The 20,526-nt window shown below is 37.9% G+C and overlaps 1 protein-coding gene across 1 annotated transcript in view; it reads right to left on the reverse strand.

The window, feature by feature from the left end:
- RNF180 (ring finger protein 180) overlaps nt 1–20,526 on the reverse strand; it is a 64,698-nt gene that overhangs the window by 4,519 nt on the left and 39,653 nt on the right. The window contains exons 4-5 of the mRNA XM_067315754.1: nt 15,134–15,359; nt 10,589–10,714 (exon numbers count right to left, since the gene is read on the reverse strand). Coding sequence (XP_067171855.1) covers nt 10,589–10,714; nt 15,134–15,359 — 352 coding nt within the window. The remainder of the gene's footprint in view (nt 1–10,588; nt 10,715–15,133; nt 15,360–20,526) is intronic.

Below are 20,526 nucleotides of genomic sequence, written 5' to 3' on the forward strand. Positions count from 1 at the left end.
AGAGCTGATGGAGCTCCAAATCACTTCTACTGTATTTGTTCCTTTTTTAAAAAAGAAGTCCTGTCTCATTTCAGGAATACAGTTCCTAAATCATTTCTATAAGCATGTATTTGTTAAAATACATACTTTATATAACTTTCTTATGCATGCCTGTGTTGCCACTCTGAACATGCATTTCCACTCAAATCCCATGCATAAACATGCACAGTGCCAGCAGAGTCTGGCAGACTTAGTGGAAACCTGTAACTGAAAAAACACCCACCAAGGCGGTGTGCAAATTATTCTTTTGTACTGATAAAAGAGTACAAATCAAAAAGAATTTTCACCAGATCATGAACAGGCACATCTGTCGCATGTGTCCCTGCTGAAGTTTTTGCAACCTCCTATTGAAGTGCTAATGATATTCAAAATAAGACTACAAATAATTTAAAATATTCTCCCTATTTTACAAATTGACTGGACTAATTTTGCTATGACTGAAGGTAAGATATGCAATAGGAAATTTAGCTCTAAAAATATGCCTGAATGAATAACACATAAGCTACAATAACCACTTACATTGTAAGCGCTCATGTAAGATTAAGTTACCTAAAAGTAAGTGTATCAGATCTATCAAGGTCATTTTGACCTGATCACTTGTTTCTGATATGGCCAGCAGCAGATATAGACAGATCTACTGAAAGAGTGTAAGAAAAAAGGCAAGTACGGGCTGACACCTTCCCATATGTGCCTGTGCGGCAACCAGCAGTTTAGGCCCGCTGTGATTTGGAAGCTTTGCTCAGAACACTCTGTTAAAAAGTCACTGATAGGCCCTTCTTCCTGTAAATTTGTCCAATTGCATCTTTAACCCCTTACACCTTTGGCATCCAAAATATTCAATGGCAATGAATTTCTTAATTTAAGTAAGTGCTTTGTGAAAAAAATATTTCCTTTTGTATATATGCAGCCTATTGCCTTCATTGGCAATATTCATTGACTATTCCTTGGTGTGTTTAGATTAACATTTTCATTTGGATCAGGATGCACACTTTTGAACCAGATCTCATATTGCCCCAATTACTGCACTTTGTGTCATGTGGTGGAGTGGTCTCAGAGCAAATAAACTGAACTCATTTCAGGTGAAACTAAATCAGAAGATAAGCTCCAGAAGCTCAAGTAATGTGCTCCAACCACTAACAGTCATTCAGCCTGTGGGATCAGAAGTAAGTCATCCCTCTGTCCCCTGAAATGCAAATGTGGACACCTGGTCCTCAGCACCAATTGTTTTGCCCTACTAATTGCTAATGTAGAGAGCTTCTGAGAGCTATTGAACAATCTTCCCTAAAACACCTTTATGCCATTCATAACTTCACAGACCACTTGTATCTGCCTCCTGTAATACCCTTTCCAAACTAAAATGTTGTAGACTCCCTTTGTACAGAAAAGCTTCCATACCCTCAGGTCATCCCTTCTGTATTACAGAAAGTGCTTCACCCTGCTTTATCTTTCTTTGAGATGATGTAATCAAAACTATATGCAAAACTGAAGATGTGGGATAATCAAAAATCTAGACAATTACATAATGCCTTCCATTTTGTTATGTTCCTAATAATTCTACTTACTTTTTTGACTATGGCTGTGCATTGCATGTTTTCAGAAAACCAAAGGATTTCCCAGATCTCTTAAGTGGTCATAGCTAATTTACAGCTCCTCATTGTGAATATTATATATTATGGAGCCTACATTGCCTCTGCTCCCCCACCTGACTGTGTGGTGAGAAAGTTCTTCTTATATGCAGTCTGTTGCCTCTTGTCCTCCTGCCACGCACTACTGTGAACAACTGGCTCTGTCCTCTAGAAGGCCTCCTTGTAGGTCCGGGAAGGCTGCTCTGAGGCCTGCTGCAAAGCCTTCCCTTCCCCTGACCGAACAAGCCCAGTTCCCTCAGCCTCTCCTCAGAGGGCAAGTTGCTTCAGGCCCTGAGCATCCTGGTGTCCCTCTGCTAACCTTGCTCCAGTTTAGCAAAGTCTTTTCTGCACTGGGGCCCAAAATTGGATGCAGTATTCTAGATATGGTCTGCTGAGTGCTCAGGAGTGGGGGATCATTGCTTCCCTCAATCTATCGGCCGTGCTCCAGTTCATGCAGCCCAAGATGCTGTTGGCTGCCTTTGCTGTCAGGGCACAGTGCTGGCTCGTGCTCAGCTTGCTCTCCATCAGGATGCCCAAGTCCCTTCCAGAGAGCTGCTCCCCAGGCAGTGCCCAGCCTGTGTCATTGCTAAGGCCTCCTCCTTTGCACGTGCAAGACAGCATTTGTCCTTGCTGAATTTCACGAGGTTCCCATCAGCCCATTTCTCCAGCCTGTCTAGGTCTCTCTGAATAGCAGGCCTGCCCAGGAGTCTGTCAGCTGATCCTTCTAGTTTTTTGTCATCTGCAAACCTGGTGAGAGAGCACTAGTTGCCTCCTCTAAATCACCAATAAAGATAACTCTTAGCTGTCACATTCATTGTTACTATCATCGGTGAGCTGAATAATTTAGTATCATTAGTAAACGTTAGCAGCTCATTATGCATCTCTTTTCCTAACCACATATGAGTATGCTGAACTACATGGACTGCAGTGGGACTCTAACAACAATGCATTGTAGTTTGCTAGATGTTCTTTTCCATTGTATTTTCCATCATATATTCCATCTTTTGTCTTGGTCTGGTTTCATTTTTATGTGCCCTGCTGAAAGAGGCCTTTATTTGCTGAAGGGTCTGCTTCACTGCTTCCCACATGAAGTTTACCATTGTTTGTCCCGTACTTGTTTCAAGGACACAGTGTTTCCACACTACTTTCACAGAGGAAGTATTATCCCAATCTTCATGCATGCCTACCAGCCTTCTCCAGTATGTGTGCAAGCTGTATTGTATTCTGGTTGTGCTAATATAATAGCTAAATTGCAAGATTTGCTAGTTAAAATGAACTATGAGTCCTATACTTCCAACAACAGAAAAGAACATATATTACCAGAGAGATTTCTGAGAGGATGGCAGTCATCCTGTATGAATGCCTGCAAACATATGTCACACTGAATTCCAATCTATCCTAATCCCTAACTCAGTCTGAAACCCTCTACCAAACTCAAGTACCAAAGGCATCCAGTTCCTTCTCAAAGCTAAGGCTACTCAAGCCAGTCACCGTCCTTCTCAGAGCCAGAGTTTTAGCTTTTCTCCTTCTCCTACCCCAAAGCCTCCCTACCCTCCTACCTCAGATATCTCGGTGTTGGGGCCCTTGCGGTGCTTCAGAACAATAATCTATATGAGATATAGAGCATGGAACTAACACTGTTTAGGATTAATTGCTTAGCACAACTTGCTTAGCATTAGTAGCTAAATTTGCTGAAGCCTTAGGCCTCAGGCTATAGCCACTGCTAAGTGCTTTGAAGTAGTCCACCAAGGACACTGGTGCAGCTGGAAATGATACATCCTGAGAAAGTACAGATAAACTAGCAGAAGCCAGTGGGAACCAAGGTTAAGGGTAAGATAGCTTTGCTAAATAAGTAGCAAGGTACAAGGCGTGACCGCTGCGTGCGTGATCGGTGCCATGATTGGCTCCCTGTGACATAATCTGCATGATGACTGGCCTAGCAAAGTGTACGACTGCACAAACATATATAAGATGGGCAAATTGCTGAATAAAGTTGGAATTGAACCTGCATTCTGTGAATGCATATGATTCTTTCCCGTCACTCCCGCGGACCGCGACATCTCAGTACCACAAACCTCTTCTCTCAGAGGTAAAAATCTCATTCTTTTCTACAGCCCTCAACTTCCAAACTCCTCCTGCCCAAGGATCTGCACTAGAACTTCCAGCTTTCCTACACTCAAATTTCTACCCTCCTGTTTCAGGCCCTTCCCATTACAAAGCCCAACCATCTTCCCAGACCTTGTCGCCCATCCTGCCCCTATTCTCCTCTCACCTTCCCTCTGCTCTCTTTGGGTACTTCTCAGCTCTTGCCCTTCTGAACCAACCTGTGGGCTCTCACTGGCTACCAGCACCTCATATCCATGTGTGACTAAACTTACATGATGGCCTGGAACATCTCTCCACCCCCTTTCTCCTCTCCCCCACAAAATCAAAATTCATACTTTCTGCTAGCAGTTGGGCTTTAAAAAGCCTAGATGTAAACTACACTTAATCTGGACATAAGCCTCACCAGAAAACATTTTTCTATTCACTCTCATGTCTGTTTTACTGGTTGTAGGGCTTTTGGAGTTTAAATGTTGAAGTCTGCAACAGTCCCAGACAGATAAATTGTGCATATAGCTATTCTCTGACTTTTCTACAGATATATATAATCAAAAAAGCCCACGTTTTAAGCTTATATACTACACATCAATACACAAAAGCCCTGCTTGAATTCAACATTCATTTGGGCCTTTATTGTTAATCACTACAATAACACGTCTCAGGCCTTCAAGAGAGAAAGGGGGTAACTTTTCATTTGAAGTTTGCTTTTTGAAACATTTTAAATTTCATTCAATCAATTACAAATGTTTAAAATTGACAAAGAGAATTGGCAGTTTTACACTAGACAAGAAATGAAGATGAGATTTTTTCTATTCAAACAAAGCAAATTGGAATTCAGTGAGGATTATTATTTACAATTAAAATTTTTGCAAAGCAACTGTTCCTACCATTAGTTGAATTCAAAGACATAAATTATGAGATAGTGCCTCTCTCATAAATTAACAATACTCTGAATATTAAATAAATAACCAAATAAAAATGTGTGAAGACTGTTACCTCTTGCTATTTCATAGAACAGTTCAGCTCTTACCGATTAAAACACAACCATAAAGCTAGCTAACATATTTTATCAAAGAATCAGGTTACTAAAAAGGAAAAACAATTAAGAGAAGACTTTAGAAATAAACAATTAAATCTATAAAACCACATTAAATGCATGCATGCACATTTTTATATTCGGTATTTCACATAACTAAGATATTGCAAATTTATTAAATATGAAATTGTATTTACCAGCTTTATGAAAACTATTCAACTCCTACTGCGCCCAATCCCCCTCACAAATTCAGAGCAAAGCTAGAACAACTTGTGTTTTCTATCTTGGGCTGTTTATTTCCCTGGAAGTAAATGAATCAAGAAGCAAAAGGACTCTGGGAGAGCAGAATAAGCTTAGAAAGCAAAGCACTCTTTCTCTGTCCAGACATCTGTGATTATTCTATAATTATCGATACTCAAATATAAGCTAATTGGCTAGTCTAAGTGCTGGGATGCATACTAAAACTGGGGTAACTGATCTCATGTTTCATGATACAAAAGTCATTTGACTGTGGGAGTCATGAAGGAATCCTGATGGCCAGTCTGCAAATAGAATTTTTTTTAAGTGACCAAGAGCTTTATTTGCTTTTTCTACCTACCCCTAAACCATAACACACAAAACACCAAATGGCAGGACGTCATATAACAGTTTTTTAAAATGATTTATAGCAAAATCTGTTCTCCTACTTTAAAACTGGATCACTTTATTTCAAAATTCAAATAAGGGTGATGAAATAAAAATAATATACGATGATTTAAATACCTATCCTTGTTTTTCAGCATGCAACCTAGCCCTGTGTGTAAAGTGAAATATTCACCATTCCTGTTCTCCCTGATCGCAATCCATATAGTCTTGAAGACTGATACCAGGAAATGAGGCTGCATGCTCTCCCTGTGAGAGTACGTCATGGATCTAGATGCACAGTTTATACACATTTCAGATGATGAAATGTCTTCCTTTCATTTTAAAGTGCACACTTTTCCCACAGTAAGTTTTCCACATGCATGTTGATGTCATACATATAATACTTACTGTAATTTTCATATATTTGCCCTTAAAGTGGGGGTTTCTAATCACATTTATTTTCATTTTCATGTTGGTGAACTGTATCCTAACAGTGAATTTAGCTTGTGGATACGTCTCCTTGCCACAGCTGTGCAGACAATCAAAACCAGGCAATCTCAAATAGCAACTTTAAGTATGTAATCTTTCTGTGGCAAGTGCACCAATAACCTACATGAAAAAGTAACTTTAAGAAGTATTCAGAATATTCTGAGTCTATTAATTTTCTTATCAATTTTTTATCTGTTGCCCATTTCTCTTCCACTGTCTCTTCACTGACTAAAGCTCTTAATTTTCTTTACGGTCTCAAACTTTGTTCATCCTCAGCACCCTCTTTCATCATTTCTACTCCCTTATCAGTGAACACTTCTAAAAATCATGTTGCAAAAACACTTTTTTTCTTCAAGTTTGCCATCTCCCCAGCTGACTAAATACTATATTTCAGCCGTCATCAACTCTTGCTGAAATACTCTTTTGTATGATACTTTTGTATCCTATTTCTGTAATGACATCACATCCTATTAGTTTCATTCCTCCCCTACAACTGCTCCCTGACTACTTACTGGCCTTCTGGTTTCTTTTGTTCAGACAAAATGCATAGAGGCAAAAGCTATTGACATTTATAGGTTGGCTTAATATAATAAGTTGAATAGACTGAATAAGGATAAAATAGTATTAAAAGGAATACCACACTGACTGTCTCTGATGTGAATGCTACTTGGCATACTGCTCAATCTTCTTTAGATGCTTGTTTCTTGACTTGCATGATTGCTATATTTTGTTTAAAAATTACTTTCATTAAGTATATTGAAATTTCAATATAATATTGCAAATCATTTAACAAAAACTTCGCAGAATTTTACTGTACACTGTCCATGAGCCTTTCAGTGCTTAAGGTTTTAATGTTTTAAGTCAATTTTAGTGGAACACTGTAAGGTAAGAGTAATATGAATACTTTCTTAAAAATAAATTAATGAATTGGCTCTACTTGTCTAAAGACAGGGTTGGCCTGACAGCAAAGGTCAGATGGAGTACACAGTGTCGGCATGCCGGCACCTTGCCATGCCCGCTCTAACAGGGAGGGTGAGCCTAGCTACACCAAGCCTTCAGTTTACATTTGTCAGTCTAGCTGACTGGCAGCATGCCTCCCTTAATTCCTTCGGACAAATTGGTGACTGACCTACCTTGGAGCCATGCCACTGTCTCCAAACAGATTCACATTCAGCGTTAGCTAATGTCAACTCAGAAAAATTCCTATTTCCCATGTGAGCAAACAAAAGAAATACTTGTTCCTCCAGAGAATGAAAAATACAAAACACAAGACCACATCTTGAGGAAGCTGGCACAATATTTCTGAATTAAAAGTTTTCTGCTACTGATATTACTTAACCAGTTTTTAGGAAGCTGACCAAAGTTTTATCGAAAGAGCTATCTGAAAAGCCTTCTCATTGGTTCATCAGAAAATTAAAAATAAATCTTCACAAAGAAAAGTTACTTGAAAGTTTACCAAGAAAGAAGGTGTTGAAATTTAGAAAAAGATAAACTATGTTTATGAAGTGTTCAAAAAGCTTTAATCCTTCATTAGGTGTGTAATAGTGGCTATCTCTGACTTTTTCTGACCTCGTTTCAAACATCCAGAGTATGACAGTATCTACTCAGCTAATGTGTTCACCAGAAGTCTCTGAGATATCCTGCCTTTCTTCTGTTTGCCCATCTCTTGCTTCTTTGAGAAGGTGTGCTTATTCCTGCTCTGATCCAATCAAAATACGATCACTTTTTTGCTTATTATTCTCACGTCATCTCTGAGTGCTTCATGCTTCTTCATTTGTCCTTTATTTAAATTCAAATTTAAGCTTTCGTCTTCACTTTTAAGAGACTCTAAAACTCTGCCTTGCCCAATTTTGACTTTTTATAATTATTTCCTCCAGAAATACTAGCAGTTTTCTACTCAATAGCTGCTCTAGGATCAAACAGAACTCATGTTCAGACTTGGGAGTGGAGTGGGTCTGTCTCTCTCACTGGTACAAATGTATGAAACAGAAATCAAGGGCATGTTAGGTAGCAGAAACAATTTCCTCCTTTCTTCTCTTTCTGTTAACTCAATGGTAGTGATGAAGCCAGTTCTTTCACTCCACGATCTACTGCTCAGCCACAGAATCTTGGTTATTCTTACAGTAACTGGGATTTCTGTGGGGTGCCCAGCTGAAGTACTGAACAACACACAAGGTTAACTTTCAAGGTAGGATGTGTTCAGAGCAGCACAGCTGAGGCTCCTTAGGGGCTACTTCAGTACAAACTGCTCGACTATGCAGGCTATTTCAGTGCCAAGTGTATCAGGGAAGTTGGTGCGAAAGTGTGTCTGACATAACCTTTACCTTTAAAATCAGGTCTAGCATCTCTAATGAGCAGTTTACATGTTCAAGGTTTACCATTTTTATGTCCAGAGCATTAAAACCACATAACATATGTCGGAAACAGTTTTGTCATATGTGAAAACTTGAACCATACGAAGTTTGAAAATAGCAGGGAGATTTTCAGTGACCACTACACCTGTTGGATATGTACAGGACAAAAGAACATGCTTTTCCAGCAGGGCCACAAAATCTGCTTTTTGACAATGCAGCACTCTGTCATGAAGAAGCAGTTATCCTCACAGTCAAAACTCTGCATTTTTCTGTCCCTTTGTAAGCACTGTAATCATATCCTTTTCACTCCAGTCACTCCACTAGTGTGACTTACCCCTTTCAGCTCTTTTCTTCTTCCCATTCTGCATTTTTTGCCTTCTGCAACCCCATCCCAGCTTTATCCCACTCACATTCTCTTCATTCAAATTCCTCCCTAAAAATATTTCTTCTATAGACTGCACAAACGCTGAACAATTTACAGATTATGCTCTTACTTTCCCAATTAAACAAAAATTAATCTAATTTCCCTGTCGCTCTCAGTGATGTTAAGTTGTCATTTTGTGAGTTTGTCTGTTATGGTGTCAGAAGTCTTTTGCTCCAGATACACTCAAGCCTTCTGCCTGCGTGTCCCCAGCAACCTGCTGCGGCAGGGATTACAGGCAAAGTTAAGAACATCACATATGGAACCTAAAGTGGTTTTGAGCACAGTTTAGATGCAAGTGCAAGAAAGTGATCCAGGAAGAATATATTAGTTGCATTTTGAACTGACATGAAACCTGCAGTAACTTTTATTCAAACAGAAAGCCAGAGGAAAAGGCCGTGGTAGTGACACTTGTATTTAAGAAGGCAAAGTTTCAGACAGCTTTGTCTTTAGGGTTTCCTACTGACTATCTCTAGTCATGTTCCTTCACAGTGTGAGGGATTTGCAGGCAATCCCTTTGAGATACCCAGGTCCAGCATTCTGCATTACTTCTGTGTGACAACTTGCCTGATTTGCAGGTAGTACACTGCTTAAGTGGTAGGAACTCTCTAGATTTTCCCTTTAATCATTTATGTTTTGTATGAAGCTCAAGATGATAGCTTTTCACATATATGAAATGCATCATTCATATGACACTATAACACATACATGAACCATATCATATATATAATGTAATAGATTACAATAAAACAATAAGCTCAACAGCAACATCTATATTAACTGCCCTTAGAGAAAAAGAAACATTTTTGTTTTTCCTGCCAACAGCTTCCACCTCTGAGCACTACCAAAGAACATCCGTCAGTTCTCAAACTTCTCAAGTCTGCTCATTTTTGATAGCTCAGAACATTTCTTGTTATTTTCAGTTTCAAATCATGATGTTGTGTGACACAGTTTTATAAGTAGCAGACCAGAATTTATCAAATTTGACCTGTAAAAAGGCCTGCGTAGACACATGAAGAGGGTATAAGAAGGATGTTCTGTTTTATTTTTTTTTCACATGCTTTTAGAAGCAATCTATATTGTTCTTATGAACAGGAAATAGATTTGTTAGCAAGACTCAGCACTACAGAAAGCTACTAGGTATGTAAACATAGATGAGCCTGGTTGAAGAAAGGCCTCATTAACCTTGGATAAACAGTGAATCATACATTTCACTCCTCTAGCTTAAATGTTTTTCAGTTAACAATCACTTATAACCATGGCAATGTTTAACTATTAAAGTACGCTTCCTTCATATAATGAATAGAAAATAAAGAAAAACTAAAAAACCCCCAAAACTCTTATTCCATTTTGTGTATATAAAACAAGGAATACAGGATAATATCTATGATATAATTCCAACTATTTTATATGACCTCTTTCATAAAAGATTGATTCTGGATTTGTTGTGTGTGTTTTTCTTTATTGACCACACCTAGAACTGGGAACTTTTTTTCCAGAGTCATTTTCTTTACTCCACTATGCAGACTAGACACTATAAACTTTTCCAGACAAAAAACTGCACATAGAATTATCCTGACAATGTGCACAAAATTAAAGAATAAAGAATAAAAAAAAAGTTACACACCCAAATTGCCTTTTTACAATTTGCAGCTTATCTTTAGATTCAGAGCACTGTGTATAAGTCACAAAAGGAGAAATTTTAACTTAGCTCTACTCCAGTATTCATCCATCTCTGATTTCTTATGGCATGCACTAGCTAGATTTTTTTTTTCAATTACTGTACTCAAGAGTACAGGTTAGGGAGTGGAAGCTAGGGAAAAATACAAAAAATACCCATTTAAATCTGAAAATTAAATTCTTCATGTCCAAAATGATACAGAAATGATTTTCTTACCTTCAAAAACTCTGAAAGCTTTCTTGCAGCTTGGTAGAGGCCATTTTGCACAATTTGATCTTTGAAAACTTTCTTTTAATTTCAAATATTCAGTAGGAAAAAAAGATTTGGTAGAGTTGTTCAGTTCTATAATAATTAATGGGAAAGAATATATACATTAATGCTGCAATTACAGCAATAAATTTCCTACGTTATTCTACAAAATAAGATTACCTCATTTACTGTGTAATATTTTTTCTGATTATTACATACCTGTATATCTCCTCAAGTTTTTGAAAATCACATAAAAACAAACATGTCCAGATAAAGCAAGACCAAATCTTAAACATGCTCCTCTAATTCTCTACCTCCAGACTAAGGCATTTAGGAAAGATGATGTCAAACTCTACATGAATGAAGGCACATTATAAATCAGGCTATTTAAGTTACAAGACAATGAAGACCTCTATGAATGAATGAATCTGACTGTGACATTAATTCTCGATTCATGCTATTTTTGGCTTTAACACCATCAGTCAATAACAGCTGGCAATAATGGAAAGAGATGGGAAAGTCTGAAAAATTATCTGGATAGTTTTTTTTATGTGGATTAACAGGAATTACTACTTAACACATTCTTAGAATGATTAATGACACACTGGAAGATCTGAGGAAACAGCTAGATGGATTGCCACTCAAAAATGGCAGAACAAACCTATCCATAGTCATGTATCTATGGAAAACAGATTTAAAAGATGAACATATTATCCTATCACAGAAAAGAAGTGATTTGATGATAACAGACAGTTGCAAGCTAACAGTTAACAGCAAAAATTTTTAAAACCCTAATTTCAGTTGCTTGAATGAACATTCACCCTTTCAACTATCATGGCTCCATATAAATACTAATAATAGCAGTTGTTTCCACAATTCATTTTGTACCTTAAAAAAAAGAAAGAAAAGAAAGGCCCTTCACAGGTCTTTGAAAAGGCTTGTGTATGATTACAATACTTCTTATTACTTTGTTGCAATTTTGCATACCTTTTTAATAATCAGTGTTTATTAATTCTTTAAGAGACGAATCTTCTCTGACAAATCTGAGAAAGCTAAGCTTTTTGTGAGCAAGCTCCAGAAAGAAAGAAAAAAAAAATCTGACAGCAAGCTACTGAGCCTTTCATTGCAGTAGCTCTTGCTACATCAGAGGAAGGGGTTAGCAGATTGAAAGTCAAAAATATGCTGGTCTTATTCTAAAAAGTCTTTCAATGTGCCTTTCCATATTTCATTATGTCAGAATGCAGACAGAATTGGCTACACAGCATACAGAAAGTACAGAAATCCCCCAATGCTTCTATCGCATTATGTGAGAAGAACAGTGCTACTGCACCTACAAACCTGTGTCAGTGAAGGGGAAGAGGCCATTTTTTCTCCTAAATAGAATTGAAACAAATTGCATATTTTTTCACTAGTGGTCTTCAATTTTTATGTAAGAGCTATATATGGCACTGAATATATTTTGATTAAGAACTATCAGGATTCAGAGAAATAGCCTCTGATGAGACTCTGCTTGCCTCTTGCAGGATCAACAGAGTGTTTTAGTTTCCTTCTAATGCCCATAAAAATTGACTCAGTTCTTTCAAGTTGATTGTCCAAATTTAACCACTGAAATCTCTGGTGAGGCATCTAATTCCTGTTTTTCAGAAAAGGCAGTGATGACAACTCTTATTGGCTTTTAGAAGGTTGCTTGGTTAGGCTTTCAGGTCGGCCAGACCAAGCTACCTTTCTGTATGGGACCCTTTCCTTGTCGCGTGACTGGACCTACTATGCACAAAGAGTACACTCAGTCTCTGTTTCTTAGAAGTGGTGGATTTATTACACGTGGGTGCCAGGTCCGGCACTTCTTGGAAACATTTTACATGAATCAAACTTCAGCCTGAATCAAAATACGAGAGGCCTAGTACGAGAAGCATTTAAAAGACAGAGTTCCTGGAAGTGGGTTGCTGTGATCAGATCAAATTCTGTCCTTTTTCTCAGGTGAGTCCTTGGCACTCTGTCATCTGACCAGAAGTGAATTTATCCTGAGGGGAAGGGCTTTCTGTCCTTTAAGAAAGACGGGAATGTACCGCAGACACCGCCAGAGCAACCTGTCAGCGCTGGGACTCATGCTCAAGGGAACCGGTAGAAGAGGCTCGCTGGATGTCAGCAACAGGCCAGATTAAGTATCCTCGTGAGTCACATTTGGCTTCGTAGCTCTGGATTCGGCACTCTTTTTCTTTATAATTGGTGGTTAATGGATCTTTTTGCCTTCATCTTTTTTTGACTTGTTACATGCATCCTTCCATTTTAGTTACGTTCAGTTTGCAAAACTGTATAAGCTAAAAAGTGATCTTCTGAATATATCCTTAAATTTTTTTTTGACATATCCTTGTAAAATAAAATGCAGTTATACAAAAGGAAACTTACAGAAAGCATCCAGAATAAATTAGTGAGGGAAATGAGACAGCCAGGCTGTAGCATTAGTGGAAAATGTAAAGAATGCTAGCAATTCTGCTTCATGGGCTGCACAGACCTGTAACAGCAGTGACTTTAACATAACTTTTAAAAGACTTAATAAACCTCCCAAGTAAAAAATAACTACTACCCTTTACATTAGTCCTGCACCATTTGTATTCCCTAATATGTTGATTTTATTAATTTCTTTAAGGATATGATATCATCATCAATATTTCTTGGTTGATTTATAAGCTGTTCAACACGTTTTGCATTGGTAAATTACAAAATATTTTTCTTAATAGATGTATAATAAAATAAAGTCAATTTAGTGTATCTGTTTTCAAATATATTCCTAAGCCAAGCATATACTGCTATAAATTGTATAGCAATATACAAATAGCTGTGGTAAGGTCATATGGATTTCTCCGATCTGTTGTTAATTCTACACACATATCATATATGTGTTATGACTCTCTATTCTTGACACTGTATTTACAGTTTAGCCACAAAAATCCATTTCCTCAAAAAAACTACATACCTTTCTCAGTACTCAATTGCTACAAATAATCCTGGAAATATTTCACTTAAATGACAGTATTTCAGAGGTGTTAAAAAGGTTTGCAAACACATCCATATCCTCTTTCTGTTCTCCCAGTAGTACTTCACTGCAGCAACCCTGTTAAATAGCTTTTCTTTATTCGTAGCCCTACAGCAAGTAAAAGCCATTCTCTAGTAGTGAAAACCACTTCATCTGTACATCTGAGCATTAAGCAAATGAAGTGAGAACAGCTTGAAACCTCTATACACCAGACAGGCAAGGTGCTGAGAGTGCTCAGGCTTCAGCTGCACATGCAGTTTTTCTGCTGCAGTGCTAGTTTAGTCAGTCCCTATCCCTGGCCATTGGCTCTTGCCACCTGCAGCACTCAAGTGAACCATCCTGCGGAAACTAGTATGGCTGAAAAATGCCTCCTTCCCACCCCAGTGAGCTCTTTTTCAGACAGTTCAGTTCCTCGAGCTAGTTTGTCATCCAATTACACAACACTGTGCCTCTTCAGAGGAAGAGTCTGCGCACAACCAGAAATAGAAGCTGGGTAGCTTTGCTGCTCAGTGCAAAATCATAACTTAATTTCACGTAATCTGCATCCCCAACCTGTCATCACCACAGCGCTCTCCCAGTTTAAGCAGGATGTCTGCAGGATCTCTGCAACATGCAAAAATAAACAAATGTTCCGTATGGCTGAGTCATTTCCATTATTTTGTGACCATCTATGCACAGCTTTAAGTGCTGTAAAGGGCCTGACTCCATACATCATAGTGGAATTTTATCCATAGTGCTGGAATTTACCTTTTTAAGCTCCAGGTGTAAAGACTGACCCATGCTGTTCCATGTATACTACCAATAGCACTACTTAGCCTTTCTTATTCCTACACCCTTTCTGACCTCAAACAACAACCCCTACCCACAAACGTTTTCCTATTGCAGGAGGTCAGGAGTACTAAAGATGAGGGTGTAAGAGGGGAGGAGGGCAGAATTTAAAAGCAATTATTAGTTAGAATTCTATAGCTCTGTCAGCTTTTATTTTCTCCTACAGCTAAATTAAAGTCAAAAAACAAGAAAAGAATCATTTTTATTATTAATTTAATAATTTTAAAGTGCCTTTTTAGTGAGGTATTTTAAGGAAATGCATGTTTATAATGTTTGGAGTTTGTGATTATTTAGCAAGAGGAAACCAAAGAAATATGAAATATCAAAATCCCACTTCAAAAATCAAAAGTTTTGAAATATACCTCCAGAGCAATTTCTTACTGCTTAAGAAAGCCAGCATGGAATAGTTCTAGGAAGAGCTAAATGCAAAGAAATCCTCACAATGGATAATGAGACCAAATTCTGCTCTGATTTTGGATTTACCCCACTGCATACTCTTATTATTTTGTTGGACAGAAGAATATTTTTATGACTATACTTTGTTAGCAGGGATTTACTATGCTTTTAACTACATATTTATTCAGACCAGAAATACATGAAGAAAAAGTTATAAATATTTTCCTATATTGTAAAAAGTTTAATTTTTATACCTGTTTGGAAAAAGACTCTGGCGATTGTAGTGCGACACAGTGGACATGGAGTGCTGGCTGGATTGTCTTTGGCAAGCATCCTTAAGCAAGGTTCACAAAAGATGTGGTGGCATGGATAGCACATGTAAGGATTGAAATAAACATCCAGGCACACTGCACAGAGATAGCTTTCTTTATCGCCTCTGAATTCATGCTCATCATCTGTATGCAGGTTATCATTTGCAGTCTGCAAGAAGAAAAAGAGAGAACATTTCTTCACAGCTCAGCTTATAACTATTTTGGATAAACCAGTCAGCAAGAAGGTGGCTTTAAATAATGCCTAAGAAGTCAGTACTGTGATATTCTTAACTTTTAATACGTTACTTTAATGAGATAATGAAACATACGGACAAGACAGGAATGTCACAACAAGCATTGAGGAAAAGGAGAACAAAAGTCATATATGAAACAGTAAAAGAAAGGAACAACAAAACCAAAAAGCTTGACTAAAACTGTAATATTATCAGATTTCTTCTTTTAAAACAGATTTTAACAATTCATTTGTAACTTTATTACCAAAATATCTGGCAATTTTCCTAAGAAAGGCAAAATGAAACAAACAACCCTAAAAAAAACCTGTGGATTCTTCTGCTTTGAAAGGTAACTTGTGAAGGGTATGTTTCTGCAAGACTCACAGTGACTACCACTTAATGACTCACAGTTTGAAACAAACCACAGCTTTATCATTATAATGGAGAACCTGAACCTTAATGTAGGAAGGAAACCCTTCTAGGTTTCCCTTCCTGGAAATCCTAGCAACTTTGGCAAATGCTTGTTTTTGCTAGCATGTATGCTATGAATTTTCTTGAACGGATGTATTTGTAGGAGGGCATGACTGGACTTTCCATATTGTGTACATGCCATATGAGCATAAAAATGTTTATATAGTGCCAGGTTCCTGCTTTGTTTTTGTAAAACAACTAAACCTTTCCATGTAATCTAAAGATCTTATACTAATGGCAACCAAAGTTTTCGACTTAGGAAAAATATATTTTCTTCATTTCTATGGGAGCAACACAAGAAAAAGATTTACTTGGCTCTGTTTCCTCTACCTCTACTCTCAGTTTCAGAGCTAACAGAACCAAACATACCCCAATATCCAACCGACCCACCAGGAAAGATCTGAGACAGAGGAGGGTGTCAGATGCTGCCAAGTATCAAAACTCTTCTCATATGCCCCTTGTTCTAAACTCTCAAACCATACCTAGTGACCCCAATTTAAGCATCTTAATTCTAAGCCGCCTTACAGTATCAGTGACTTCTTGTAGGCTCTGGCACCCATACTTAAAACCCCATGCTCTAAACGTCCCTTGCTCAACCAGTACCCCATACCTACCTCCTTGCCAGGCCTGCAGAAGTCCTTATAGACACCTATTACCAACATTAAGCATATCTCATGACTCACTGCTACCCAATATATCCTGCTCTCTGCCAAAGCAGCTGCAATATTAGCATCCTATCTGCATACCCACCAGCTGTCTGTTAGACAGGCTACTTTTGACACTTGCAGGACATGGCAGACTATCACTGCTACTTGTATACCAAATATTCATGATAATGTTTTATGCCTACTCAGAGACCTGGGAGTCTCTCTGTCTGTCTCAGGGATGATTATGGCTTACTGCTTTGAATTTCTGCTGTCTCTCATTACAGTCAGTCCTCTGCTATCTGGGATACTGAACACAGCAAATAATAAATAAGCCCTAACAATACTATGGAATGCATTTGAAAACAAAGAGCAGAAATATATAGCTGGGAGGATTTATCAGTTCTGGATAAGCACTAGTCCTACCAGTCTAGCTCATCCTTAACATCACGCTTTCCAGAACACCAAGTGCCAAGAGGGCTTATAAATTGTGGCCTGCACTGACATAAATGCACGGAGACAGCTTGGGTCCAGCAGTGTCCAAACACAAGCTCTTGTGCAACCCAGAGTCTCAACAGCTGTGTGGCTCTTGTAGCACTTACCTCAGCACTTATTACTCCAGCTTGATTTTCTCTATGGCAGATCTGAGATGGCTCCAGAAAATCAGAGCCAGCTTTGCTTTAGTCTGTACTGAGCTCTCTGGAAATTTGCTGCAGAGACTAGGCTGCTCTGACATGCAGCTGTCTTGGGTCTGGCTGGGATTATTACTTCTAGCTCCAAGCTGCAAGAAAGCAATTGTGTCATTTTCTGAGGTAAGTTTGCCCCAGGAAGAGCATTAGAGCAGCACTGTATTATAACTAATCAATAATCCTGCTTGACCCAGGCTGTCTCTACACTTATGGATAGCCAACACTGGAATAGTATGACAAAAGGTAATTGAGAGTTGGTTATAGCTAGGTAATTTTAGAAAGAAGGAAGCCTTTCTTTGACAAAAATCAGACAACAGACTGGCACAGAGAGTGAGGAATGTAGTCTCTGTGCTTGATACAAAACAGAGATGACTTCATCTGAAATTAAGAAGAACTAATACACTTGGCAATGAAAAAACCCACAACTCAGCCATGTAAGGACAAAAGTCAGAAATAAAAGCACAAAAGCCAAAAGATATGAGGGAAAAGCAAGTGTCTGCTGACTGGCTTTGATTGTCTCTGGTAGGAATGGAAATATAATGGGTATAGAGGAGATGCCTGTCTGACTGAGTGCAAGTTAAACACTTTGCATGGGCCAATTAAGCACATAAGAGAGCTGGAGGCAAAATGGATGGAGGACTCAAGGGTAATGGAAGGTTCTGAGGTAGGTTTGTAACCAGCACAACATAAACAGACAGGAGAATCTCAGTGTCTACTGCAATTAGTAAGTAGATATAAATTATTCTAATGTGCAAGCTAGATTCTATTTAAGAGTAATTTGATCAGCGGACCAGAGGAAGAGCTGTCATTTCTATGGCTTTGCAACCCTTCTCAAATAGCATATCTACTCATACTGCATCAGTTAGTAGTGCAAAGCTTAAATCACAGGAGTTTCTCTATGCAAGAAGCTAACGTGAAAAAATTTAAATAGATATTATTTTTTGTTTGCAACTAAGTGGTGCTTAGAAGTTCCAACAGCCAAAGCTTTAGTGTTTGAGAGCTTTACAAGCATAAAACAGAACGTTGCCCTTGCAGAGAGATTATGATACAGACAAAACTGAGGAAGGCCATGTAGACCTAAGTGACAGTGACAGGACTGCAGAGTACTAACAAGGAAACCTTTTAAGCAGTACAATCTCATTACTACTAAGCAATGAAAGAAAGGTAAAAGCCCTCAAAAATTTCCATGTTCCAAAGTCACATGGGAACTACTAATACTGGCTGTATCACCTTACTGTAATCACTGATATTTCACTGGGTGAATGGCAGAAGGGTGTAAGCAAAAAAAAAAAAAAAAAAGCAGCAGAACAAAGGATCAGCTTCTGCTTGAAAAGCCTAAGAGGAATTTTAACTAATGCAAGAAGTCTAAACTAGTTTGGCTGGACTATGTGAAAATCTTTGATTCAGTCCCACATTCAGGGAGAACACACACATGCAAACAAACATCATCACATTTATTATAAGATTTACCTGTAAGCATGTGAAAGAGAGATCTCACCATCTGTGATAATTATGTATGCACTGTAACTGTGTATTGGAGAACAGTTGTTACTGCTGTATTTAATTGTTTTACCACTTATTCACTTCTTTTCTGGAAAAGCTGACAGGGCTTCGCTAAGCAAATTCTTAACCATTTGCCCCTTTTTTTTGTATGAACAATCAAACTGTATGCAAAGTCAGATAAAGATTTTCCAGTTCTGATGAACATTGCTAAAACTACCTCAAAACTAGAAGTAAAACAGAATCAAGAGTAGACAAAAAAAGAGTAACCGTCAACAAGATATAAATTCTAAAAAGGGATGGTCTGCATCTAATAGATCAGACACACCTGATATCACTTACATGTTGTTGTTTGAAGAGAACTACAAATCAGGCTTCTACAGCAGTACTAATACAAAATCTAATATGAGAGCACTAGTTGATATTTTTGTCAGTTCCCTGAATCCAAGCTCAAAGGACACAAACTTTTCTGGCCAATTTGTCTCTATGCTTTCTCATTCCTGTCTTAGGTTGCTGGTACAGTAGACTGAGTTGTAGAATAAATAAAACAGGCTCAAAAACTCCATAATAAAACATCACAAATGGAGATTTTAATGCTGGCAAATGATACAGACACATAGCCATGTGGACTTAAAGAACTGGCTGAAAAGTTGTGATTTTTTAAAACATTTTGAAATCAGTGGCTAAAAAAAGATTTGTGAGAAAAATTTTGAAGAAAACAAGAAACATAAAGCCATTTTAAGAGACAGCAAACAGAGCATCACATGGAAAATGAACCAAACTTCTTAGGAATACAGACACAGGTTTCTCTAATTAGTTAGAATCCAGCCACTTTAATTAAATCAACAGACAGCATCAATACAGCTGTGGAGAACAACACTAGGAGTGGCTAAATGCCATGTTTGGAAAACTGGTGAAACCATAAACAAACAGAAAAGATGCTCAATGCATGCTGAGAACAAACTATCACTGTTGGCTTGTGAAGTGCATAATCAAGCAGCCAGTGACCTGCTGAGGGTCTGCGTTCCACTAAAACTTGCCAGAAGTGGGAGGAATGCAAATGAGAAATGATAGCAGAAAAGGACAAAATAAAAATCCTTTGGGACCACTGGCAGTTGTAGAAGCCACAAGATCAGTCATTCAACTGATTCAGAAATTCTCAAGTATCCAAAAAAAGAAAAAAAAAAAAATTGCAGACAGTGTTTGTCCATGGGGTGAACATCTGGCAGAGAAAAAGAACACTCTTCTAAAAATATGAATTCCAAAGATATGGAATCAGAAAGAAATAGAAAGAAAAGCTAAAGCATTCCTGATTGTGATTAGAATTACTGATATGGCTTGGATATATTTATTAATTTATTCAGTCTCTCAGAAGCTGCAATTTTGACTGCATCTTCCATAACGCAATAAAACATTTACTTTCAAGGATCTGACTAATCCTGACAAGTTGCAAGATTATCAGTTTACAGACAGCACCACCTGTCAATATGTTGGGGAAAGCATTCTTTCAGCACTTGAAGATGAAATTTAGGAAGGCCAAAGCCCAGATGGACACAGAACTACTGATGGATGTAGACATTAAGAAATTCTACATGTATGCTAGTAGCACTGTGCTGAAAAATTATTTTTCAATAATTCCTTACTAAAAGATACCAATGTATATGGTGATCAGTATATATATTCTTTTACAGGTCCAGATGTTATGTAGACTGCTTAGGAGGGGAAAATTCTCCTTCTAGCCTTGCATGCTTAATGTAAAGATACATAAAACTGTAGTCTCTTTGGACAGGCAACTCCTT

The sequence above is a fragment of the Apteryx mantelli genome, chromosome Z (genome assembly GCF_036417845.1).
Source record: "Apteryx mantelli isolate bAptMan1 chromosome Z, bAptMan1.hap1, whole genome shotgun sequence".
Lineage (NCBI taxonomy): Eukaryota > Metazoa > Chordata > Aves > Apterygiformes > Apterygidae > Apteryx > Apteryx mantelli.